General features: G+C 37.4%; 1 protein-coding gene across 13 annotated transcripts in view; it reads left to right on the top strand.

Moving 5' to 3' along the window:
* FOXP2 (forkhead box P2) overlaps nucleotides 1–27,121 on the top strand; it is a 334,297-nt gene that overhangs the window by 251,017 nt on the left and 56,159 nt on the right. For 12 of the 13 annotated variants that reach the window (XM_040343792.1, XM_040343801.1, XM_040343790.1 and 9 more), the window contains 8 exons: nucleotides 2,147–2,234; nucleotides 4,625–4,708; nucleotides 15,648–15,849; nucleotides 16,197–16,273; nucleotides 16,407–16,508; nucleotides 19,020–19,141; nucleotides 23,061–23,130; nucleotides 26,263–26,426. In XM_040343792.1, coding sequence (XP_040199726.1) covers nucleotides 2,147–2,234; nucleotides 4,625–4,708; nucleotides 15,648–15,849; nucleotides 16,197–16,273; nucleotides 16,407–16,508; nucleotides 19,020–19,141; nucleotides 23,061–23,130; nucleotides 26,263–26,426 — 909 coding nt within the window. Of the gene's footprint in view, nucleotides 1–2,146; nucleotides 2,235–4,624; nucleotides 4,742–15,647; nucleotides 15,850–16,196; nucleotides 16,274–16,406; nucleotides 16,509–19,019; nucleotides 19,142–23,060; nucleotides 23,131–26,262; nucleotides 26,427–27,121 lie in introns of those variants that run through there. The other variant, XM_040343802.1, reaches the window with a different exon arrangement.

The following is a 27,121-nucleotide window of genomic DNA, read 5'->3' as shown; positions in this document are numbered from 1 at the left end:
TTGTTTCTGCTTTGCAAATATTCTTTCTTAGAATTTTTTTCCATACTATCAGAGCAGTTTTACCATGTGTCTGTTGTAGGAGAGATCAGGAATACTGACTGATGACATCTTTATAACTTTTACACTGTAAATGGCATCCATTCATGTGCCATTGTGTACTATTGTGACAGCTGTAATTGGAGACATGGTCCACTGTGATTGGCCCTGTGCCATGTGGTCAGCCATTGTTTACAGCTGAGATCAGATTGCTGTGATTAGTCACAGCAATCACATGGTTCCAGGGCCACACATAGCCAGTCACATCGCCACACCACTGCACGCCCCCTATAATGCACACAAGGATGTCATAGGACATCCACTAGGGATAACAGAGCACCTGCCCGGTTGTATTATTACAGAAAGCTGGACAGGAAATACCTGTAAGACCTAGTCAAGTGTCCAGCTGTCCATCAAAGGGGAAAAGTAATTTTTAAAATTATTCTCCAACTGGAGACCAGAAAAATGTTATTTAATGGCTAGTTGATGCACTTCTTATTCTAATAGGAAGTTTGTCCTGGTTGTCAATGCAATATACAGCACAGGTCACAGGCAGAACCCAAGAGTCCATCAGAGTGGCTTTCTGCCTTGTGACCACTCAGTAGTAAACTGGTAAACAAACACTGACTGTGATCAGCAGCCAGCCCTCCCTATCCTTTTACAACAGCTCTGTTGATGGCTGATGATGAGCTTACTCTGCCAAGTCTCTCATGGTCAGCAACCGAAGGGTGGGGCCAGGCTGCTGCATTGGTACCCCCCTTCTCTTTACACAACATAAGCCAGTGTGAAGATTCCCTGCTGGGGGAAAGAGAGGATCTGCAACTGATATCTTAGCTACCCACCCTCCTGTCTGCACATGTGTAAGTATGACACCTCTTACATAACATTCTACAAAATGAATTTGGGTACATTATTGCATGACGTAATTGACAGTCAAGCAATCGCATCATTGAAAATAAAAAAATGGCAAAGGAAGGGGGTGTAACATGCCAATACTGAGGTGGTTAACTTAGTAAAAAAAAAAGAAAAAGATTTAAACGTTCCCTAGAAAACAATAAAGAAAAAAGTGTGTGTGTGTGTGTATGTATTGTAGTTGTAGTATGCAAATTATTTTAATTAGTCCCCGCCCCCCATAAATTAGTCTTTTACAGCCTCTGTACTCTAGGGAGTACAAAATCCCTGCCTCAGTCATCCTCAACTTAGATGAACAGATGTCTCCCAGAGAATGAAAATTACCTATGGGCAAAAATGGACCTGTCTCCCGTAGTGCCAGGACAAGGTGTTATTTCCAGTTCAGCTTTCCCTCAGATTGACGCATAGCCCATGTAGTTAACACCTTCATTCTGGCTTTTACTGAAAAGATGGAATATTTGACCATGTTTTACAGTCTTGAAAATTTCTGACAGCCTGATGCTCTTACCACTCCTTAGCATGGCTGAGGATTATATCAGGCACCAGAGATGTAATTGTTTAAAAAAAAAAATTAATTTGAAAATCTTCTTGGTATCACACTATTGCTCCAATGGACATCTCAGTGCTTATAATGTTGGCAGTGGTGCCTTGGCATCTTCTTTGAATTGACCTATGCAAATAGATACATTAAAATGTTTATCACCCACATCATATCTGTCCTCGCCTATTGCCCTTTGCCCCTTTCACCTGCTTTGAACAATGCGAAATGCCCCGTAATTCCATATATTAATAGCATACATTTGGATTAGCATGTGACTCTCTTACCTCACATGATTAAGCAATGATTACCCAATCTTATTGCTGGACCCTATAATGTGGGGAGACAATTCTTAGCCTTGCTCATGATTGAAATAGAGTGAATTTGAGATGTTCTTTTTCTCTTTGCATTCAAGTGTAAACATAGTAGTGGTTAGAAAGAATAAAGAAAGGTAAGTATAAGTAGCTGGGGAAAGGGGTATATTTAACCAAATTCATTACTTTGCCCATAGAACATTGTTTAAACAACTGTTCATAAAAAGTTCACATTTTTGTATCTAGCAATATAATGTATGCTTTACTCCTGCAACATGGTTCTAATCATATTCCATAGTAATTACATTAAGTCCTCTAATCAATTTTGTTTTGTTTTCCCAACTAGGCACCTTAACAATGAGCATGCGTTGGATGATAGAAGTACAGCTCAATGCAGAGTACAAATGCAAGTAGTTCAGCAATTGGAAATTCAGGTTGGTGATCATTCTTAATTTCATAATTAGCAACATGTTGCATTGCTGAAAAATAAGCAGGTCAACCTTTTTAAATACTGGGATAGATCAATGATGAATTGCTATTTCATTTTGGAGTGTCATGTTTTCTATGAAAGCCCTACATTTGGCAAAGATTTCTATTCTGATATTCCATATCCTAACATTCTTCAGAGATGATGTGTTATCAGTGGTATGGAGGCAGGAGCTGCAATTTCATAAAATACACAGGACGACTTTGCACTGAAATTCACACGGGGGTGCAGCCCACATACTGAATGTCTACAATATTCATCCTGACATTTGGCTTACTAAAACTCTGCCTACCTCACTAGCTGAACCCTATACTTGCCTAATTGTCTTGAAAGCAACCTTTTGATAATAAAATCTGTAGGGGTTGATGTACTAAGACAGGAGAGTGCAAAATCTGGTGCAGCTGTGCATAGTAGCCAATCTGATTTTAACTTCAGCTTGTTTAATGAAGCTTGGGAAAAAAAATGGAAGGGGATTGGTTTCTTTGCAGAGCTGCACCAAATTTTGCACTCGCTTTAGCAAATCAAGCCCAAAGTGTTTGCAGTTTCAAGCACCCTCTCTCTCTCTCTCTCTCTCACCCTGGAAGATTTACCCCTCTTTATGACCAGGTCATTTTTTTTTGCGATATGTCACTGCATTATTTTAACAGCAGTCATGCAACGCTGTACCCAAATGAAATGTATTTCCTTTTTTACCCTGCAAATAGAGATTTCTTTTGGTGGTATTTGATCACCTCTGATTTTTTTTTTTATTTTGCGCTCGAAAAACTAAAAAAGATTGATAATTTTGAAGAAGAAAATATTATATTTTTCACTTTCTGCTATAAAACATATACAATTATAAAAAAATCTAATTTCTTTATAAGTTTAGGGCAATGTGCATTCTGCTATATATTTCTGGTAATAAAACATTCCAATAAGTGTATATTAGTTTGCGTAACAGTTATAGCGCCTACAAACTATGGAAAATATACAGAAATTTGTATTTATTTTTTTATATACTAGTTATGGTGGCAATCAGCGAATTATAGCGGGACTGCGATATTGCAGCAGACAGTCTGACACTTTCGACACTTTGTGGGAACCAGTGACACTAATACAATGATTAGTGCTAAAAACATGCACTGTCACTGTACTAATGACACTAGCTGGGAAAGGGGTTAAATATCTAGGGCGTTTAAACAGTTAAATGTTTGCCTAACCAGTGTTCTTGTGTACCATATGTAGTGTTTATACTAAGGGCTGTAATAGACTTTACTCTCTGCATTGCAGGGAAAGAAAAGTCATCACATCCTTGATCACAGAAACATAGCTTGTCTATATAAGCACATCTCTGTTCTGTGTCTCTCCTTGCCAATCAGTGGGTGCTGGCAGATATCCATTGGCTGGCACCTGTTGATTGGCTTGTGCTGTGTCCAATCACAGCACAGCCATGTTGGGGCGTGAGTGCTACCTGGAAGTAGTGGATCATGTACTAGGTACGTGAACAGGCACAAGAGAGCCACTTTGCTGTTGTATAACTAAGTTATCCGATCAGCAAGCTGTTCATTTTTTAATAAATATAATTCGTACTAAATATAATTTTATCCTGTTGTCCAGCGAGTCTTTTTTTTGTTGCTATTTTAACAATAGCTAGGTGAGGTCCATTGTTTGTAATGAGACTGTAAAATGTGGATGCTGCCTCAGAATTTATCATTGCACACTTTTAGTTTCAATTACTCTCCACAGTTAGGTTGATGATGGCAAGACGTAAAGGGCACTAAAAGAACCTCAGTAGACGATAAATAAATGAAAAGACTTGCCAAAACAAAAGCTTGCTTGGAAAAACTTTTACTTTTGTGTACTCCCTTGCACTACAGCTCACAGTTACATCTATAAGGAGGACATCAAGCAGACATTTAAAAGCTTATAGTGACAGATTGGAGTAACTTCCATATTTTAGACAGCGCTAAGCTTCTGAATATCATTGGTGAAAGAAAAAAACAAAACAATATTTGATAATAATGGCACAATTCTAAGAAAATCTGCTGATTATGATAAATGATTAGTTTATGTTGATTGTAAGCTCATACATATAAATCCAGGTTAATAGGAGGAAAAAAGCGAGTATTATATTCAGTTTTTGTTTTGTTACCTTTATCCCTTTAAGGCATACTATACATGTGTTCTCTTTTATCTTGGTAGCAAATTGCATTCCTTCATTCATACAGTATGCAACTCTGCATTTTATGTGCTGGACTCATTACATGGAGACATGCTTGATGATAAGATGTATCACTAAGATAAAATAGCTATATCAGTCATTTCTGAAATGCTTCTGATTTTACTCCTTCTTAACAGCTTTCTAAAGAGCGTGAACGACTTCAAGCAATGATGACCCACTTGCACATGCGACCCTCAGAGCCCAAGCCATCTCCAAAACCTGTAAGTGCATATTGCTTTATAAACAGTAAATAGGTCTATACATGTAACCGGCTAAGAAAATGAACAATTTTGTGACAGTCTAAAAACAATGAGTGTGATGAAAAAATATTGCAATAAAATGGATGTAAAATGCAATATCTTGTCAAATTGTATGTTTCTTTAGAAGTAATGCTATCTTTAACACAATCTATCCAATCTACACTGTGGGTGACACTAAACAAACTACACCTATAAGTGCAAAAATCATTACCTTCAGAGCTGAGCCTGCGAAGAGATCTAAGTGTGATAGTTTCACTCATTCCCAGGGAAAATCAGCAGTGCTTTAAACAGTATAGACTATCATACTGGAAAACACCAATTCAAAATGGTTTTAGAAATTGTTTTCAAAATATGCCAAAAATTTGTGCTATCTTTAATTTTGTTGGACTTTCTGTTATATTGTATGTAGATTTGAAGGTTGCTATTTGCGAAGTATAAAACAATGAAAAAGAAATAAAACACAAATATGTACTGTATAAATGTGTGATATATATTATGGTTTATATTTTTTTTCTTCAATTGTTGAAGGTATTTATATAGCAACAACAATTTACTCAGCAGTTTACATATTGTGAGTTCAAATCAATACCTGTCCTCATACAGATCAAGCTCAGGTCTTTATGCATACATAAACTAAGGGCAATATACTAGGCTGTCAACTACCAGCATGTTTTTGGAGTGTGGGAAGACAAAGTATCCAAAAGGCAACTCATGCAAGCACAGGAAGAGCATGCAAACTCCATATATATATGCATATATAATATGTGTGTATATATACACAGGAGGGGGCAAATGGCTAGTGCATTACCACCACTACATTTTATTAAATATAAGTGGCAAAAACATGAGCAGGGAAAAGCGTTTTAAAACTCAATATCCAGCTTTAGGCAATGTCAGAATCACTGCAGTTGGAATGCTGACACGTTTCGGGGGACATGCCCCCTTCCTCAGAGCTGATGCCATGTTTGTGAGTATATTATTGACTCTTGTATTTATTAAACTTTGGTGGTGGTGGTGGTAATGTAGTAGGCATTTGCACCCTTCTGCGTCTTTTTACACTTTTGTCTGGAGTTTCAAGGAAGGCAGCATTGGTTTGAGCACTACGAATTTAAGACTTTGTGAGTGTTAAAGTGTTAACATGTTTGTGTATATATATATATATATATATATATATATATATATATATGTATGTATATATATATATATATATCGACAGAGAGACACATGCAAGCTTACTGTATGCATCAACACAGTTGCACTTCCATGGTTGAACTGGATTGTACATTTTCAATGTTGCCATTTCAGTCCTCATAAAATAAACTTTTCATAAGCATACATATATGGTGAGGGCATATATGGTTCTGAAGACATATTTGCATTCCAAAGCTCTTCCATGGTGCTTTTCTTATTTGATGTTTTTCTTTACGTCAGTGTTTTTACCTCAGCACCTCAGTGCTAAAGCGGAACTGTAGTTCCACTGTCATGAACTGTGAGCAGTCAGCCTCTTTATTGCATAAAAGACATGCATTGTCTGCGTATGTGCAACTCATGTTGCGCATATGCAACTTAGCTTACAGTGTCGGCAGAATTGTGCCAGGATTACTGTAAAGGAGTGGCGCAATCCTGCTTTGGCCAATGAAGGTGGCCAAAAACTGTCAACCAGAAGAAAATGCCAGGGAGGGATGGGGACCACGGAAGCAAAGGTAAGTTTAGCTCCACTTTAAGATCATAGCTGATTTCTTTTTACTGCTTTTGTTATACTTGTGAACACAACATGATTAAACATTTATTATTCTAAAATATAATGGTAGGAGTAAAAGTGTATGCTGTCACTTTAAAAAGAAGACATTGTGAATGTTTCCTTTTCAGTACACTATTTGTACTCTTAACCCATCACCATCTGGATAGGGTGCTTTTCTTTGAAAAACCTGAAATTTCATTTGAATAAAATTAGTTTTCTCATAGCTTACTATAGCACAATGTAGATAATCACAAGATGGAATAACTGTCTCATAAATCCATCAGGAATCTGCAGCTTGTTCGTTTCCAATTAATTATTCAATCAGTGAATTTTTTAACTCCAGCAGCATGGTTACGACGACGCTAATAAAGAATTTTCAGCCTATAATCCAAAACAGAACCTGAATGAATAATGTAATTGAAGTATTACATTACATAAACCACACATGAAAGAATTGCTAATTGTGTTTGATGGTGAGCAATTAATACAGAATCTAAGATGAACAATTTAAAACAAGACTACAGTTTAAAGATTCCACTGAAAAGCAACAACTCAAGTAGAGAGGTAAATCAACAAAGTTTGAAAAAAAGAGCCATACGTAGAAAAAAATAAAATAAAAATACATTGCGTAAAATAGAAAAGAAAAGGCTTAAAATTGATATAGTAGTAGAGATTTATGATCGTGTGTGTACTGTTTCAGTTGAGACAGCCCACACATTTGATAAATATTAATAGGATGAATTTATTACCAGGGAGAAATGAGCTATGTTGGTTCATCACTGCACCCTTAACAGCTATCAGTACATGAACACAAGGTGCAACTGCACTATTATATGACCCCATTTACTCTCTGAATGGTACTTCATTAAACGGTACCTTTTGGCCATGCTATGGATGGATGGAAATCAAAGTTATCAAGGCTGCAAGTCCTGAATAATGAGTTTCACCCAACCTTGAATATATTTAGATGAGCTAAGGTGGTTAAGTGTTCATCTTAGTTTTTACATGCTTTTCCTTACTTAATAATACATTCTTCTTTATCAGTTCATGATTGCATGCCTACAAACATGTTATGCTAGTTATGGCCAGCTGCTAAAATAAGTTAGCGGAACATTGTAAACATACTCATTTGCATACATATAGAAAATGAAATTCCTGCAGCTTATTTTAAACATGTTTGACTATTTCTGACTTTAATCTTTTTTATTGTAATGTGAACAGTGGATAGCGGGAGTACATGTTCTTGTCTGATACTCCCACATAAATTGATACAAGGCTTATAAAAGTAGTGTAAATAATATATCACTTTGCTCTTCCTCCATTTGCAGCTTTAGGGAGCCCATGAAATGTATTTTAAAAACCTGGGTAAATGATGTTGTTTCCTCGCTCAGCAGACTTTATTTTTGGCTACAAGGGCAAAGATGGGTAATCAGGAGGAAAAAGATTTGACAGTTCTTAGAGAAGTGCAGATGTGGAAACAGAAACACTGTCTCCAGATACCATTTACTAGTATACACTGTAGTGCACACAGTGAAAAGTGCTCTGATCAAGCTTATCAATTATTAGTTCCAGTGTCTACACTTATGAGTCAGTGTCCATTCTGGCGCATTCAATTTTTCTTAAAAGTTGTATGCTGTGCATACATGTGAAATGAATGTCTGTCTTCTTTGACGAATATCTGCACACTTTCACATAACAGATATTTATTATATTAATTTAGGTTGGACTGACAAATCTCACTGCTTATTACAGAGTCCGGTGAACTTTTAACTCTCCCCGAAGATGCTTACAATGTGACAGTCTCTAACACTGTTATGCAGGCATCCAAATTGTGGGACCAGCTTGGTCAGTTAACTGTAAATAGAACTAAGCAGTTCGCAGCAAGGATCCAAATTGTTATTGTTCAGCTTTTAAAGTGGAATTAGAGTCAAACACCAGCAAAAACTAACTTGTTTTTAGATTTTAATAGAAAATAGAAGGGTTAGACCCTTTTGCCATTTTCATATTGGTATCTCTATCTATGCTGGGGAGATTTATTCTCGCTTCCTGATGTGTCACCAAAACAGGAAATGGGCTGAATCTCTTCAACAGCAGTATAAAGCAGCATTGAAAGCTAAAAAGCTTAAAGGTAAAAGGGGCAGGAAGTCTCAAAGTGGGTCTCTAAACTTTCAATCCAAATATACGACGCTTCTTATCAGGTTTGCGTCTGTATTGTAGAATCCATGTCTCATAGGTGTACCAGATGAAGTATCTACTGGTCATGCATATAGGGGATGCATATATGAGCCTTTGTTGATATTAACAATATATTGACAGTATATTATCTATATATAAACAGTAAAAACAGTGTTTTGTAAGTAAGGATTTATTCCAACCAACCATGCATAACAAAGCTTTTTATAGGAGAGAAAAGTAAACTGCCAGATAAAGTTATAGCAGAATTATTTACACTTTTTTACTTTCTTCATGGATACAAAATACAGTTATTTTGACCCACACAATAGCACATTTTTAAACGATTGAACAGCTAACACAGTATCACCCTTCAGCTCAGCTAAGGTGATAGCAAACACAGCACTTGCAGTAGGATTGTATGAATTGATTGAATCATTGCTTTCTTTTGTAAATGCTGTGCTGGCTTTCTCTTCAGTGTAATAAGCCATCTCTCCAAAACTTGAAAACTTCTTTCAAGGGAAACCATAATAGTATGGGTCAATTTTATATGTTTTTGTACGTTTATAAACATGTTTTGGAATATTATATTTTTTTATTTATATGCATAAAATTCCTATTTTACAAATCACCACTTTACATAGGGTGCTTTTCTCATACAGTGTTTGCACAAAATGATAAACACAGCCAGTGCACTTCTTGTCAGTGACTACAGATTGACAATTAGAAACTGTCTACATTAGCAGAGAGGCAGGTATGTGTGTGTGTGTGTGTATGTAATCTGATATTCTGCTATTCATGTTAATGCACAACACAAACTCTTCACTCCATAAACAAGCTTTGTAAATTCCTGGAGTCTTAAGCATCTGACCATACATGAATCGAAATTCGGCTTGTTCAGCAGGCTGAGATTCGATTTACCTATGAGCATGCTGATTGTACTAAAGTCGATCAATTGACTGACTTGGGTACAACCAGCCTGTTGGATTTTTTACATGCGATTACTGCCAGCGACTATAGCCACTAGCAGTAATCATGTTCTGCCAGCTGGGAAGGCTCCACGCACTCCCCCACCAGTAGAACACAATAGGACTGTCCTCTAAATAGTCCTAAACATAATCACATTGAGAATAACATAAACAAAAATGTTGTACATTTCCTAAAACTGCATAGTAAACTTTCAGAACTAACTGTAAAAGAAGTCTCTTTTTCAAAATTAATAAAATTGGCACCTTGCTTTACAACAAGAATAGTTCATAGTTACATAGTCGGTAAGGCTGAAAAAAGACAGTTGTCCATCCAGTTTAACCTGTGTAGATGTATGTGTATAAGTGTCTATAATGATTTCAAATATCCCTGTATGTTGTGTCCTTTAAGGCCTTGTACACACGACCGAACATGTCCGCTGAAACTGGTCCGTCGGACCAGTTTCCGCGGACATGTCCGACCGTGTGTAGGGCCTACCGGACAGTTTTCCGGCCTAGCGGACAGGTTTCCAGTGGACAAAAGTTTCTTAGCATGCTAAGAAACTTGTCTGCTGGAAGCCTGTCCGTCGGACATGTCCGATGGTTAGTACGACTCATCGGACATGTCCGCTGGCCCAAAAACCCTGTGCATGCGTCGAATTGATTAGACGCATGCGTGGAAGCATTGACCTTCCGTGTCAGAGAACGTCGGTGTCGTCTACGTCACCACGTTCTCTGTCCGCAGGGATTTTGGTCTGATGGTGTGTACACACATCAGACCAAAACCTCCCAGCAGACATGTCCGATGAAAACAGTCCGCGGACCGTTTTCGTCGGACATGTCTGCTCGTCTGTACAAGGCCTAAGATGTACATCTAAGAGTCTTTTAAATTATCTATTCTCCCCTCAGCCACCACCAATTGTGAGAGAGAGTTCCACATCCTTATTGCCCTAACAGTGAAGAACGCACTATGCAGTTTAAAGTTAAACCACTCTTTCTCCAGTCTCATTGTGTGCCCCCGTGTCCTTTTACAATCCAAATGACTGAATCGTTTATTTCCTATACTGGGATCCCCATTGAGATATTTGTAGATCGCTATCATGTCCCCTCTTAAGCGTCTCATCTCCATCAAGAATAAATTTAGGCCCGGATTCACGTAGATCGGCGCATCTATGTTCCGGCGTAGCGCATCTCATATGCGCTACGCCGACGTATCCCAGAGAGGAAAGCTGAGTATTCACAAAGCACTCGCTCCCTACGTTGCGCCAGCGTAACGTAAATCATTCGGCGTAAGCCCGCCTAATTCAAAGTAGGTGGACGGTTCATTCATTTAAATGAACCGTGACCCCATGCAAATGATGGTCCGAACGAACGGCGCATGCGCGCGTATGCTCAGAATCACGTCGAACATACTCCCTAAGACACGACGGCTCAATGCCTATGACGTGAACGTAACCTACGCCCAGCCCCATTCACGTACGACTTACGTAAACAACGTAAAATATGACGGCTATTCCGTCATCCATACCTTTGCATGGGATGCGCCTCCTATAGGTGGAATAACTTTACGCCGGACGTACGCCTTATGAATACGGCGTAGATTACAGTGACGGCGCAAGTAAATTTGTGAATCGGCGTATCTCGGTCATTTGCATATTCGTCGCGTAAATCAATGGAAGCCCCCCTTGCGGCCAGCGTAAATATGCGCCCAGGCTCCGACGGAGTAGGAAACTTACATCGATCGGATGAAGCCACAATTCAGGTGTATCTAACTTTAAGAATCAGGCGCATAGATACAACGGCGCATCTGTGCACTTACGCGGCGCATCAGTAGATACGACGGCGTAAGTGCTTTAAGAATCTGGGCCTAAGTGTTTGCAGTTGTTCCTTGTAATTGAGGTTCTCCAGCCCCCTTATTAGTTTTGTTGCCCTTCTTTAGACTCTATCTAGCTCCAGCACATCCCTTTGGAGGACTGGTGACCAGAACTGCACAGAAAACTCCAGATTAGTCCTAACCAGAGTTTTATAAAGTGGCAGGATTATAGTTTTGTCCATGGAGTATATGCCTTTTTTTATGCATGCTAATATTCTGACTGCTTTGTTAGCTGCAGTTTGGCACTACATGCTTAATTTATGTTTTTTGACTCCAAGTTAAATTTTTCCAAATTTAGCATCAGGCATCACATGATTGTTAGGACTATACCTTTCTGGTTACAGTGAATCACTAAACTGCAAGCCATCAGGGTTCTTTGTGCTACCTTATTGAATAAACCTGTTTGTATTTAAATCTATTTTATCTAGTACCTGTCAAATAGTCTTTTGGCTAGAACTAGTCTAGAGACTATTCCAACATATTTAAACAGGTCGATCTTCATTCAAACAACATCTACAAATAAAGGTGATATATTTTAATGAAATCACAGGGAACATATGTGTCTTTTAAATTATTTAATCTACAAAAATATCAAGCAATGTAATACAATACTATGGGGTGTGTATACGTTTGGCCTCTGAGCATGATTTTATCCATTTTAGCAGAAACTATTCTTATAATTGTTTTACATAGCTGCTCACCAGTTTCTTAACTTTAAACACATGAAAAATTTGACTTCAAGATTCCTTCAGGAGATGTTTATGGATTGCCTGGCACAAATGTCCCATTTAAAATCCCCCACAACATTTCAATGGGATGCAAATCAGGGCTTTGACCTGACCAGACTATACACCTCCAGGTTTTCTTTTTTGAGCCACTGAAAATTTGCTAGTGTGCTTCGGATCTTTACCTGGTTGAAAGATCCATTTTCAGTTCAACTTTCAAATAAATGGCCTAATATTCTCATTAAGCACAGTTTTATATGATGCAGAATTCATAGTTCCTGAGATGACTGCAAGCTGGCCAGGTTTTTGAGTAGCAACATAACCCCAAATCATAAAATTTCCTGCTTCCCAGTGGTTAATAGACTCTTCTTCTGAAATGCTTGCTTTCACTTGCACTAAACATGTCTAATATTTGTGGCCAAACAACTCTGTCTATCTCTATCAGATCCCACAGTGTAATCTTAGGGTTCTTAGAGACTTCTTTTGGCATCAAACAGCTTGGAATGAATTTGCTGGGCCGTCAGTCCTGGACAAAAGTAGCCATCATTTCAAATCTATGCCACTTGCAGAATTTTTTTCTTACAGTGTAACTATTGATTTCAAATACTGTATATTGCTGATCTTTAAAACCCTTCCTAGACTCTTAATCATTCATAACCATTTTCCTGTGAGCCTTAGGGAGCTTTTTTTATTCTTGGCATGGTGAAAACAAACCACAATAGCAAATAAAAACACCAGACCTTAAAGTTGGGCATGGGTGCCTGAGCCCATGCAACTTATCCCAGTGCATTAATCCCTGTTCCAGAAGCCCAGGATGCCCATAGACATAAATGGCTGTGCATGTCTGTACATCTGTCTGTACTTGGGTATATGCCGATGCTCACATAAACATGAGTGTACAGGCATATGCACAAAATAGCAAATTGTCCAAGTATTAGCATTTACTTGAGTACAGCCACGCATAGTTTTTCATGTCTGTGGGCAGCTGTATGCAGCATTTGAGCTTCCAGAGTGGGGAAAATATGCCAGAATGTACATTAAATGGTCTTAGATACCCATGTGCAAGATACCCCTACAGCTTGTCAATGTGAACAGGTTTTGGGCCTGTTCACATTGAAATGCATGCTCTATGGGTTTAACAGCCTGCTCTTTTCAATGGGCTGTCAAACGTTTCAGAACACAGAAAAAGTAGTGCAAGCACTAAATTTCAGATTGTGCCACACCAAACCACATGGTAATGCAGTACCATGTGGTTTGCTGGCCATAAACATGCTGCATTTGCAGGATGCATTTAGAGTGCCATAAATTAATTTGCACCCATGCACATGTGGCAAGGGCAGCACATTGATGTGCGGTGCGGGAAACATGCACAGAACTTGCCTTTTCCGCACTTCTGTTCTGGTGTACACAGGCCCTTAAACAAGGTTCCAAAGGCATTCTCCATAAGAACATTCTAATCACTGGCACCTAATCTAGAACACCTGATTAAAACTTATTGATTTAAAGTGGAGATAAACAAAGGGTTCACTTGTTCCACATAATAAATTAGCATTTTCGTTAATTTCGTTAACACACTATGCCAATTTATATATTATTTGTTAATGCATATCACCTTCATCTATAAGCACTGTTTGAATGAAGCTTTAATGTTTGCTTCATTCAACTATTCCTGTAGAGTGCAACTACTTTTTCACATGACTGTATCATTAAACATATTAGTATTATTGTTGGTATGTAAAAGTGCTTTTTTACAATGCTTGGTACTGGTCTACATTTTCTGTGTGCGTCTCTTAAGCATGAAGATTTTAAGCATATTGTAACCAGTAGTTGTAGAGGGTTTGAAAGATGCAGTGTTCATGATATTAACAAGTACATACAATTGGTGTTCTAAATGCATGAAGTACAGCATTTAGTCATATCATCTCAGCCTTTTTATGTACGTAACAAAGAATTCCCATTTCACTCTGCTGGCTTTGAGTGGGAGCTGAATAACAGTTTGTGGTTTATTGGGAACAGATGCACTTGGGGATGCCTTCAGGGTGCCAGTCGTTATTATTAGCCTGCTAATGTGCTTCTTCTGGCTGCTTCCCAGGAAAGAGGAACAATTAGCTGGCATATGTTAATTTTTGTTTCCCTAACAAATCTCACCACTGACTAAATGTGTAAAACAAATCCACAAAGAAAGATCAATCAATGCTGAACACACCATTTCTCCCTATTAAAATATTGTTTGTCTCAGAAAGAATGTTTGGGATTTAAAAGGGGCAGGTGTTGCCAAATTCCATACAGTAGCAGCTGAATTTTATGTTTAGGTGAAAGGCTAATGCAGTGCGCAGACAAATAATTATTAATACAAGCATCAGTCTAGGCATTTTAACACTTGCCGTTCTGGAGGAGCGTGAAGGGGTTAAGTAGGGCTATGAATCAAATTACCCACATATTATCCCAGATGAATACAATTCAGATTATGGTTGTAATCATTGCAAGTGTTGCACTCCTTTTAAATTTTGCTAATTGGATGCTATTTATGGCCAAAGAGGTGTGGTAGAGGTGATGAGTTTTTTTTTTTCGTTTTTTTTTTTTTCTTTCTTTTTATTTTTTTTTGATAATGAGGAGCACTAGTTCACTGTGGGGATTAATAGATGATACATTTTAGAACAGATTGCATATATTCACACCTATTTTCCTTTTCTCTACCCTGACACCCACTTTCTAGAGTATATCAGCAATAAGTGACACTGTAATCACAAATTGAAAATGATCTTTCCAGTGGAATTGGCAAACTTGACATTTCATTATATTTGTTAACACATGCCACAAATGATTGTTAGTGAGGAAATACCATTTCCCTCTCCCCATCTTCAATCAGATTTAATTTGAAAAATTTCAGCCTCCTCTGGCTAATTTGCAATTAAGACAATTTTGTTTGAATATGTAGTAATGTCATTACCATTCCACCAAATTAGCAAGGAGACTAAAGGTCAGTGTAAGATTTTCCAGCTGGTTGGAGCTTCTCATCTGAGATTTAGGACTAAGAACAAACACTATAGCATGGTCAGAATATGAACTTTTATTCAAGGTCTTTTCTCTTTGGATCTTTCATTTGTTTTCACTATTTTGAAGGTAACTTAATTCACTGATCAGTATGCACTTCATGTCTCAGGACTGCTGAACACAAGTACATTTCCACCTATTTGGCTAAAATGTTGTTTTGAATATTATTACATAATCTCTCTCTCTTTTTTCTCTAATAAGGTTCATATAATAAAATGTTATAATTGTCTATAATAGGTTATTTCCCCTTGCAGCAATGGGATACCAGCATGTTCAAAGTTTAAATATTAAACCAATTTGCTCTATCCTAAATATATTATGAGTGCAGTTTTTTTTTCTCTGACGTATTTGTATGTTTTTTTTTCTACAGCTAAACCTAGTGTCCAGTGTCACCATGTCTAAAAACATGTTGGATACATCCCCTCAGAGCTTACCTCATACCCCAACCACACCAACTGCACCTGTCACTCCAATTACCCAGGGACCCTCCGTAATCACGCCGGCCAGTGTACCTAATGTTGGAGCCATTAGAAGAAGACATTCTGACAAATACAATATACCCATGTCCTCAGGTATACTTATCATTTGATATGTTTCAACTTTTATTAAATAAAAGTTAGGGAATGTTTTTTTATTACCAATTGTTTTTTAGATAATAAAATTAAGATATATATGTCTTTTCAAATTTTTAATAAAGCCCTAGTTTTCCTGATATACTATTTTGATGCAGAAGAAATACATGGCAATATTTAATCCTGGAGCTTTGTCATAAATGAAAATAATGGCGATTTTTCCAATATATAACCTAAAACAAATATTTTTTTATGAATAAATTGCACATTTTATGCTAACACATGATATCAGTTTTGTATTTGGTATGTAAAGTTTTTAGACGTAACACTATTCTTGTATGTTTTAGAAATTGCTCCAAACTACGAGTTTTATAAAAATGCAGATGTCCGTCCTCCATTCACATATGCAACTCTCATAAGGCAGGTAAGTACAAGAAAAGTGAACTTTTATTAGATGAACGTATGTTATTATCTCAAGATGACACAGTGATACAAATGACATCTGGTCTAGTTAGAGAGTATTTTTAATGTCACTACGCATCTTTGTCTCATTTCAGGCTATCATGGAATCATCTGACATGCAGTTAACACTTAATGAAATTTACAGCTGGTTTACACGGACGTTTGCTTACTTCAGGCGTAATGCAGCAACTTGGAAGGTAACTACTTTCGAGCAGCTTTAGATGGCTCACATAGTGCTTACTGATAGCACAAGGACCATTTATTTCCATGACATAAGCAGATTAGTATCTGCGTCCCCTCTTTTTAACCTGCCTCTTGAATGGAATGAATTCTCTCTCTCAAAATGACAAGTGAAAGAATAATTTTGCCTCTGATATCGTTTTCTAATTTGGTGCAATTAATAGCAGAGGCTTGGCAGAGAAATGAGGGCCTGACACACTAATTACAGTGTGAGCACTCAATCATCAACACCTTTGTTAGTCGCACTATATTACTTTTTCTCTTGCATATTATTGGCTAATTAGTTTGAAAAATGTCTGTTTGCCTTGTGCAACAAATGGAGGCTGTAGGTTTTGTCTTGGTCTATGCCTTTTGTACACATCATAGCTCATCATACAGAGTGGATCTGCCACTGTAGTGAGGGCTGGGGCTACTCAGCTGGAACTAAAAAGAAAGTAAAGTGAATATTATCCTGTCAGGACATAAATGCAGTTTATTTACTTAGACAAAAGAGTTCATCTATAGCCCTGTCCAAACAACCTTATTGTCTGGTTCCTGCAGGGTGCTAAAAAAAATGTTCGTCATATGCATCTATTTCTGGGAGAGAGCAATGTCTGGCAAGATAAGGGTACTCAGCACAGTCTAAGTGAACTGTTTTATTTTCATTTCAAAAAGCAGTCAGAAACATCAATTAGCCACAAGCCATTTCATACAAAAGGGGAGAATGTTTGTAGCTGAGCAGAACAGAGGCGGCAAAGCACTCATCAGCATACTAAGAATTTTCAACTGTGAGATATGCTAAAGTGAATTAATTTGGATTTAAAATGCAAATGAATCTGGCAGCCGATTACAGATATATGTGTGTGAAAGGTTTATAATGCTTTTCATTTACAAAATGTTTAGAAGTTATTAGCTGCTGTGTGGCACTGCAAAGTGATGCAATTGTTTTATTTAGGCACTGCCAATGGGCACATGTTTTGTTTAGTAGGGGGGAAAAAAACAACTACAGGAACCTGTCCAGAATCTACTTAATGACTTTTTTTTCCAATAGGTAATATTTATGTTAAAGATTTGCATTTTCTATTGTTACTCATTAGAGATTGTACTGAATTTTCTGTCATTTGATTTACTGAAAGAAATTTAAAAAGAAATGAAAGGTGATTTAATATCTTAGCTTGGTCTCATCTCCACAGCTCGGGGATCCAGCAAAACTCATTCTGAACAGCTTATTAGTTCTAACTATATCGCATGCATAATAAAACTGCTCATTTGCTCATTAATATTAAAATTATCATATTCCGAGCCATGGGCATTAAGATCAATCAAATCCTTGGATTTCAGGTCAGATGCTAGATCTGCTTATGCTTTTTTTTTTTTTTTTTTTAAGAATTCTCCTCTTAAAGCAAGCCAGAAGCTTGTCTTTGTGCAAATAAAAAGAAATCTTTATCAAAATTACTTTGTTTCATATTCAAGAAATAAGAATTAGGTCATTACCGAATTGACTTGATAGTATACGGCAGAAGAATCTGAATAAAAATATGTCAGATTAATGATCCCCTCCATAAATGTTTCAGCTATATTTAACCCCTTTATAACAGTAATTTTATTTAGATGGATAATTTTCCTGAAACCGATATGCTTAATAGATACAATTTTTAATATCTGTACCTATAGATAAATCTATCTGAGAAAACAAATATTTATTTTTTCAATTAATATTTAACTTGAACATTAATAAGCTAACTTGGTTTCTTTAGACTGTTTGTTTCTAGTACTTGTTCATCTGAAAATACCTTGTAAGCATCACAGCTTATGAAAACACAGCCTCAAAAATTCTGTGCAGAATGTTAACTAAAAAGAGAGAACTGAATATATCATATTTTATTATTAGTGTTATCACTACAGAACAATAAATGAAGTACTGGGTAGTGTATATTTTTAGCTGTATGTCTATAATGCTTACCCATCACTCAGATAAGCCAGTAGTCAGAAAACATTAAACTGTAACTAGAATATGGCATCTAATAATACTGAATAAACAAACTCTGTCATTTCATTATTGTGGGATGAAAAGAATGCCTTTGAGCTTATTTGCATAAAGCTTTGTGCAAAATTAACACGTGTCACTGTAGCCTTTTTAGCATGTTAATACCTCAAGCAGGACTGGTTCCTTTGGACATTTCATCTGTCCCCGAGTGCTTGATCAGGGACAGAGCTGAGCTGACCTAATTGTTCTGGCATTTTCAAAGATACTGTAATTTGTACAGATATTGCAATTTAGACCAGCTCACTGAAAGAAAGGTTCTGACATAGCTATTATTAAAATAGCTTGAAAGGTTCATATAGTGTAGGTCAAGTCCTTTTTTTTTTTTCTTTTTACTTTGGTCCATGCTGTAGCAAAATATAAAATGTTTTTTTTATTCATGGCATCTGTACCAACAAAGTGTGGATTATTTAATGGAAGAGCCTCTTTCATATGTCTTATTTAGAATGCTGTACGTCACAATCTCAGCCTGCACAAATGTTTTGTACGAGTGGAGAACGTTAAAGGGGCTGTATGGACAGTAGACGAAGCAGAATATCAGAAAAGAAGGTCACAGAAAATCACTGGGTATGTCTCCATTACGGGTATATATGATGATAAATATCTGTTGCCATTGTCCACCAGTGTTTAGCCGACGTCAAGCATGATCTTTGCTCCACAGGGGTCAAATGCAAAAGAGTCTGGGCTTATTAAGGTTAACAATGATTTGAGGAATGGAAATGAATTGACAGGTTAATGATGATAAATATAACGAAAGAGCCAGGTTTTCGTTTAAAATGATTTAGAGTATTGCATATTATTTGAAAACCCAAAAATCCATATTAAAAGCTCAGGATTACCATTATAAAACACCAAATTACCATAAAATTCTATATATATTTTTTTCATTTGCACTGTAATTAGGTGAATATTTTTTTTACGTACATAAAGATCCTGACACTGAAAAACAAACTATTTCCTGTCCATTGTCATATTTTGCAATTAGCAATTTCTGTGCATACCCCAAAACGTCAAACAAATGTTATAGAGCTATCTACAATTGCTTTAAGGTGTAAATCTAAAAAAGCCACATAAAACATTAAATAATTAAGATGAAATCTATTTTTATTCTTACATTACTAAAATAGTGCTCATTCTTTTTTCTTCGTTTTTTTGTAGATTCATTTACATTAGACAACACATGAGATTTAATAAGAAAGCACTTTTATATTTTACACTAAAACTATAGGTGGTTGTTCATTTGTTGCATACACATACTTCCCACATTACTGTAAGGAGAAGGGAAAGGTCAGACATCATCCAAGCTAATCAGCATTGATTACCACTGGCTCGATCAGTACACTGCTTTTGTTTGAAAACCACTACATCAACAGGCTTGTAGTAGTAATTTCCTAAACGATAAGTAGGATTGACAACACACTGGGGTTGATTTAGTAAAAAAAATTTAGGCTGTTTGCTTAACAAAGTGATTTTTCATTTTGCAAGGGAATTTTTACTTTAGTGAATGTGGTAAAATGTTACTATGCAAAGATTACCCAATCACATGCAAGGAAATATAGAAAAAAATGTTTGTTTCCATATGATTGGATGGTGTCTGTCATCAGAGCTTCCCCTAATTTACTAATCTAAGTGAAATTACCCTTGCAAAGTGAAACGTCTACATTCCTTTAGTGAATCAACCTAGTAACATAAAGCTGTGTGGTTGATAGTCGCAGTTTGTGTTCCTATGTTAATAACATATAAAATATAGTTGTCTCTAAAAACCACCAGACGCTGCGCTGTCTTATATATAAAAATATATAAATATACAAATGTCTGGCATGGTTTACAATGAGAACACAAACCACCAGACTAGGGGACAATACTATGCACAAATATATATATATATATATATTTTTATTATGAACTAGAACTAGTCTAATGTCTAGTTTTAGTTCTTACCATGTTGCATGCAGTAAAGTGTCCCACCAAGCACTAAACTGATAGAACTTTATAAACTCTATAAGAAAAAATTGCCACACAGGACACTCAACATTGGAGGTGGTTTATTCTTCCAAAGCGTAAATACACTTTTGCACACTGGTACTGACTAGTATTCCAATGTTTCTCTTCCCCCTCAATTTCCCTCCATCAGTTAGCTAATGTGACCCCAGTGCTGAGGGAGAGAGGTAGAGGAGGGTCAAACATGGATGCTATGAAGGTGACAGACATCCAACTTGTCAAATGATGACATCATCGGTTGTTAGGATGCCAGTGTCAAGAAAGACATAATGGTGCATACTTAAAACCTGCCGCTTTGTGTAAGTAAAGGGCAGGCTTGAGCCACCTGCTGGCTTGTATACAATTTTTGCAAAGTTTTTGGGCATTTTGCCAAGGCGTCACTAAAGAAACCTCAAGGTACCCTGGTTAAAAAAGGCTCTACCAGCCCTCTGTAAAACAATAACCTGTTTATGCATTAGGCTGGAAGTTCTATAGGTGCCACAGAAAGAATTGGTAATCAACATTGCTAATTCATCCCTTGTATTGCTGTTGCATCTTAGTTGTTATACAGTCGGTGGTTCATTAGGCTCAGTAAGTGTTTTACCTGAAACTAATCAGCCACACAACCTGTATAATCCATGTTTGTTAGTAATTAGAAGGATGAGTTGGAAACAGATCAACAATGCCTGACCATGTGACCATGTCTGTGTTTGTGTGTGTATATATATATATATATATATATATATATATATATATATATACATATATAGTAAAGGGTGTCAACACAAATTACGGTCTGACTGTGAAATCACCTCAACATTTCCGACATATGTTCAGTGTAAATAACTACCCAATCGGATTGATGCTCCTCATGCAACAGTTGTTGTTACAGTGACTAGTTGATGATACAAAGCCAATAACTCAGTTTGTAATGTGCCCATAAACATGAGAAACTGAGTACCCCACCCCCACTCTTACTGCTTTTAGACACTTTCAACCAGGGGCGGACTGACCATTGAGTCACTCGGGCACTGCCCGAGGGCCCCATGCCACTTGGGGGCCCCATCAGGGTAGCCAGGCTCAGTAAAACCAGGGACAGTATGTAAAAATCAATGTTTTTTTACATCTGTCCCTGATATGTACGAAACTGACATGCTTTTGATGTGAAAATCCAGAGATTTTAGCTGCCCCGCCTCTGCACTGCCTCCTGGCGTGGAGGCCATCTGTAAGCCCAGGGGCCCCATAATCTTCTATTGCCCGGGGGCCCCATGAGTTGTCAGTCCGCCCCTGCTTTCAACAATAGTGTTATAGACATAGGGTGAAGTAGACTATTGGGGACTAGTCACACTTGAGGGAAGACATCAGTCTGATGCTCAGTACACACGATCAGGAATTCCGACAGCAAAAGTCCAATGAAAATTCAAAGAACTTTTGTGTGACCGTGTGTATGCAAGCCAAGCTTGAGCGGAATTCCGTCGGAAAAACCATCCAATCGTGTGTACGCGGAATTACAGGGTTTATTGTATAACATGTATAGTAGTATAACAGATATGTAGCAGCCCTATTGTGCTTTACATATAGACCTCTCTGAAATATATTAATTGCCATTGGTCTTGTTATTTCACTTGTTATTTGTCCATTTAGTAAGAAATAGAAGTGAAACTTAAGTGTGCTCTGTTTAGTCCTATAAATCATTGTATTTATCTTGATAACTCTTGTTATGTTTCTAGTAATTGGAAACTCTCATTCTCTAATAACCAAGTCAAGGGTTCATATTTTAATTGCACTGAGCCAATAGTAATAATACATTTCATACAGTATTACCGCATACATTTTCTTACAACTCATTTATAGCTTAGAACAATATGGACTTAATTTTAAATGGGTACTGACTTATTTAAAGGAGTTCTTGCAGAAGTTTTGCTTTTTCTAGTACATTTTAATAATGATTATCTACAGATTTTTTACTGAATCCTTACAAATACAAAAATACAGCAATAAAATACATTAGAAGGCACCTACTGTACAAAATTCAACCTCTCTGAGAAGACTTCCAAAAAATCACATCGGAATTCCGACGGAATTCCATTAGAGTAAAATAAAACATGTTCTATATTTAAACTACGATGGAATTCGTTGGAATTTTATCCGATGGGAAATTCCGATCGTGTATAAGAGGCATTAGAAGCAAGAACATTTTAGTTTTTAGCCAGTCACAGAGGGCCACACACTGAATGTGTTGCAAGTATAGATTTTTTCACTTTCATTTAAATTAAGATGCTATTTGTTGTGGCGTGCTAATTTTTACAAGCAAATATTTGTGACCTTATGAGACTAAGTTAGGTTGACATGAATCTGCATTTCTTTTGTACAGCAACAATTGCATTCATGCTATATTGTACCTTGTATACTTTTGAAATTAGGTTTAGTTTACTGTAATTTTGCTAGAACTGCACAATCAGACCAATTGTTTTATTCAAAAAATGTTTTTTTTTTTATTTTGCAGTAGTCCTACATTAGTCAAAAACATACCTACCAGCCTCGGCTATGGTGCAGCTCTCAATGCAAGTTTACAGGTAACACATTTTGAAATCATTTTTACTTGTAACACACAGCATACTGTATATTGCATCTCTAGCTTTCTTGGTATAGAACTGTAAACTCATGGGTTTATTGAGCATTAGAGATTAATGTTAGTGTCAGTTGTTAGAGGGTTTTAATTAAATGTTAAGGATAGGAATAAGGTTAACATTAAGGAAGCGTTTCAGAGGGCAAAAGGTCAGTGTTAAAGTCTAAGTTCACCTTCAGGAACAGGTTGCATGTTATACCTGTATTTAGGGTGTAACATATAACATGTTCCAGCTCCTGCTGCCTCTTCCCTGGGGGATCCCCCTCTTTTTCCTCCAGCCACTTTCACATTAACATTCTTTGCAGCTGTGCAAGACTCGGCCCACACAGCCACATCATTTATTCCCAGGGATCTGCGAATTACAAGTCCTGTCTACCACTACGGCAGATGGTGTGTAGTTCCTTAATGGACTACAGACATGCTGATCACTGTACTTTAGAGTACAGTGTAGTCCATTCCTCCAATGTTCAAACTGAAAGCCTACAGAGAAACAAGCAGAAAGCTGGAGGGAGAGTGTACAGGAGTCTAACATTACTCCCGCAATACACCGATCAAGGTGCAAAGCTTTGCAGATGCCAGGAAAAATAATAAATGCACATTTTTTTCCTGCAAAAATATGTGCATTTATTATTTTTTTCCTAAAAAGTTATACTTATCCTTTAAGGGTACAAATAGGCATTAAGGGTCAGTGTTGACTATTAAGAATAGGGTTAAAATTAAGGAAGTTTTATTTTTTACTGTAACGTGAAGGGTTAAATTAATATTGGGACTGCCTTTGCTCTTTCCAAAAATGCTAGTTGCCTGGCTGTCATGCAGACCCTGTGGCTTCAGTATCTTCAGACTTGCTGACCCATAACAAGTATGTAGATCAGAAAAGTCAGAGTAAATGCACAAGGCTGTATGTGCCAAGAAGATGATCAGCATGACAATATGGTAACTACCATTTACTGGAGAAGTCAGTGGCAGTGGCAGCCTGTGCCAATGTTTGACATGTCATGTTGCCTTATGTTGTAGGCTTCACATTATGCCTTGTACACACAATTGGAATTTCAGAAAATTCCGACCGTGTGTGTGCTCCATCTGAGTTTTTCCATCAGAAATTCCCACAGACTTAGAAAGAAAACATGTTCTCTTTTTTTTCCAATGAAAACCATTTCTATCGGAAATTCCATTCGTCTGTATGGAACTCTGACGGAGAAAAAAACATGCATGCTCAGAATCAAGTCGACGCATGCTCGGAAGCACTGGACTTCATTTTTCTCGGCTCGTCGTAGTGTTGTACGTCACCGCGTTTTGGACGGTCAGAATTTGGTGTGACAGTGTGTATGCAAGACAGCTTAAATAGAATTCCGTCAGAAAAATCCGTCAGGGCATTAGTATTCTTTTTAGTGTTTGGTTAGGGATTAAGTGTTAAAATCTGGTTAAGGGTTACATTTCCAGATTTGCTTAAAGTAGAGCTAGCAGTACCTTTACAAATTCACATGAATAAACAAAAGATATGTCGAAATATGCACCAAGGATATCATTTAAAAAAAAGTGCCACTGACATAATTTAAAAGGAGCTGTTCAGCTTCGGACAAGTGAGTATGCCTAGACTGAGATGAAGGACATCAGACTGTGGCAGGAGGAAGCATTTCCTCAGTCTCCTCTGCCCCATGTTCAGACTATAACATTTTAATTTTGTAGCTAAAAAGGTGGTAGGCAGCAGCAAGGAGCTGATTTGTGTTAGTCAATTGTGAACGAAGCACTGCACAGGTAACATGATTTATCTCTGATATCTAAGCCAGCACCTCAGTAAGAATGGGCTCAGGCGTGTTCATAGCTCCACATGTCCGATCCCGCCAGGAAGCTTATGCTGCACAGCGCTAATCACAGGCAGTCGGGTACTTATGTGTATTTTTTATGTATTTATGTGTATTTTGAGATGTTTTGTGTTTTCTGAATGACATGCAAACTTGTTTTTGCAAATTATATAAGATTTTATATTTGTATGAACGCAATAAAAACAATTTGAAAACTAATCACAGGCAGTGAGACATTTCCCAATCTGCGGCTGCAAAGATCAGGAAATGTCTCACTGCCTGTAATTAGCGCTGCGCAGCGTAAGCTTCTCGGCGGGTTTTGGGCATGTGGAGCTGCTGACACGCCTGTCATCCTTACCCTTACACCTCAGTCTGTAGAAAGTAGATGTTCACCTGGGATAGTGCTCAAACAAAGATGGTGACGACCTGAAAGAAAAATTGATTAAGGCATTGTCAGGGGGTGTAGTGTGATCTCTGAATAGTAATAAATACCTATTGGTAGTAACGTGATATATTGCTTAGTATGCATTTGCCTAACACGAAAAACATAATTTGATGCTAGCTCCACTTAAACGTTTTGGTATTATTGGGAAATTAAGTGTTAAAAGTTGACTTTTGTGGTTCTGATAAGGGGCTAATTAAGTGTTAGAGTGAGTTTAAGGATTAAGTTAGGTTATTACGGGAAACACTTTAACTTGTTTTTGTACCAAAAGCATTACCACGGTGCTTAAAAGTTTTCTGAATAGATTGATCTATCTATCTACCGTATTTATCTATCTTATCTATCTTATTTATCGTATCTATCGATCTATCAACCTATCTATTTATCTATCAGACATACTTTATTAGTTTTAGCAGGTACAGTTATATAGCAAAAATACACGGTTCCTAATTTCTATTACTTTTGATGTGAAGTGGCAAGAAGGACACCCTGTGGCAAGTTTTGGAATACTCATGTTTCTCTCAGTGTGTCTGACTGAGCTGCTGCTATTAATTCTGTGTGGTTTAAACCAATACATTTCCAATGTGAGGATCAGTGTACTATGCTGAAAGTAATCTAAACTAACCATTACAGCCCTTAATGCACTGAATTGGCAGTAAGCTAGAAAACAGAGTAAACAAATGCAAAGATGTACTGGGGGTTTACTCTCCAGATGTTATACTTCAAGTGTTGCCCTCCCTCAGATAAATAGTGTCACAAAGGTCAAAGGCTGACGAAGCTTGTTAAAAAATAGGTCTGTGAAAATAATCATCCTTCTCCCTTTTATTCCTACCAGGCTGCTCTGGCAGAAAGCAGTTTACCTTTACTGAGTAACCCAGGTTTGATAAACAATGCATCCACTGGCTTACTACAGGCTGTGCACGAAGACCTCAATGGTTCACTGGATCACATCGACAGCAACGGAAACAGCAGTCCAGGCTGCTCACCACAACCACACATGTAAGTGTATAAACTAGTGTATTCTTAAGGTCAGATTTCTTTCAAACCTGTGCACTTCAGATTGAGAATTTTTATGGAAAAAAAGCACATGCAGAAGTTACTTTCAGTTAAAACTGCTAATGGCCAAAGTTGTTACATACGAACTACTTAAGAACCTTCGAGTTGCGAACTTTCAAAGATGCAGACACAAGCATTGTTGGTGCAGCGATCTCCACAGCTGTGCTATTGTGTTCCAACAGAACACACTAAGAGCCCTTTCACACTGAGGCACTGCAACAATGCCCTAAATCGCCTTTAGCGCTATTACCGCATTTTTATCGCATTTTTAAGGTGCTAACGGTAAAATTAACGCAACGCTGCAGGCGTTTTAACAGAGTTTTTCAAGCGTTATTGAAGCATGGGCAATTTCAGTCCTGCTGTAGTAGATGCCCTTTTTTTTGCTTGCATGTTTACATTTTTGGGAGATCATGTGACTTTTCTACAGCTCAGAGCAGATTATAGGCGCTATTCGGGCATTTTTACAGCGCTTTCAATTCATTTCAATAGGAGGGACATTTTTGCAGCGTTTTTTTCAGCGCCCAAAAGCTGCTCCAAAGATGCTGCTTGCAGGACTTTTCTCAACGCCCCGCCAGCGCAACGCTTCAGTGTGAAAGGGTCCATTGAGATGCATGGAGAGCATTTTAATAGCGCTATTT

This window comes from Rana temporaria, chromosome 3 (genome assembly GCF_905171775.1).
Source record: "Rana temporaria chromosome 3, aRanTem1.1, whole genome shotgun sequence".
In the NCBI taxonomy this organism is placed as follows: Eukaryota; Metazoa; Chordata; class Amphibia; order Anura; family Ranidae; genus Rana; species Rana temporaria.
This window is presented reverse-complemented; position numbering and strand designations above follow the sequence as displayed.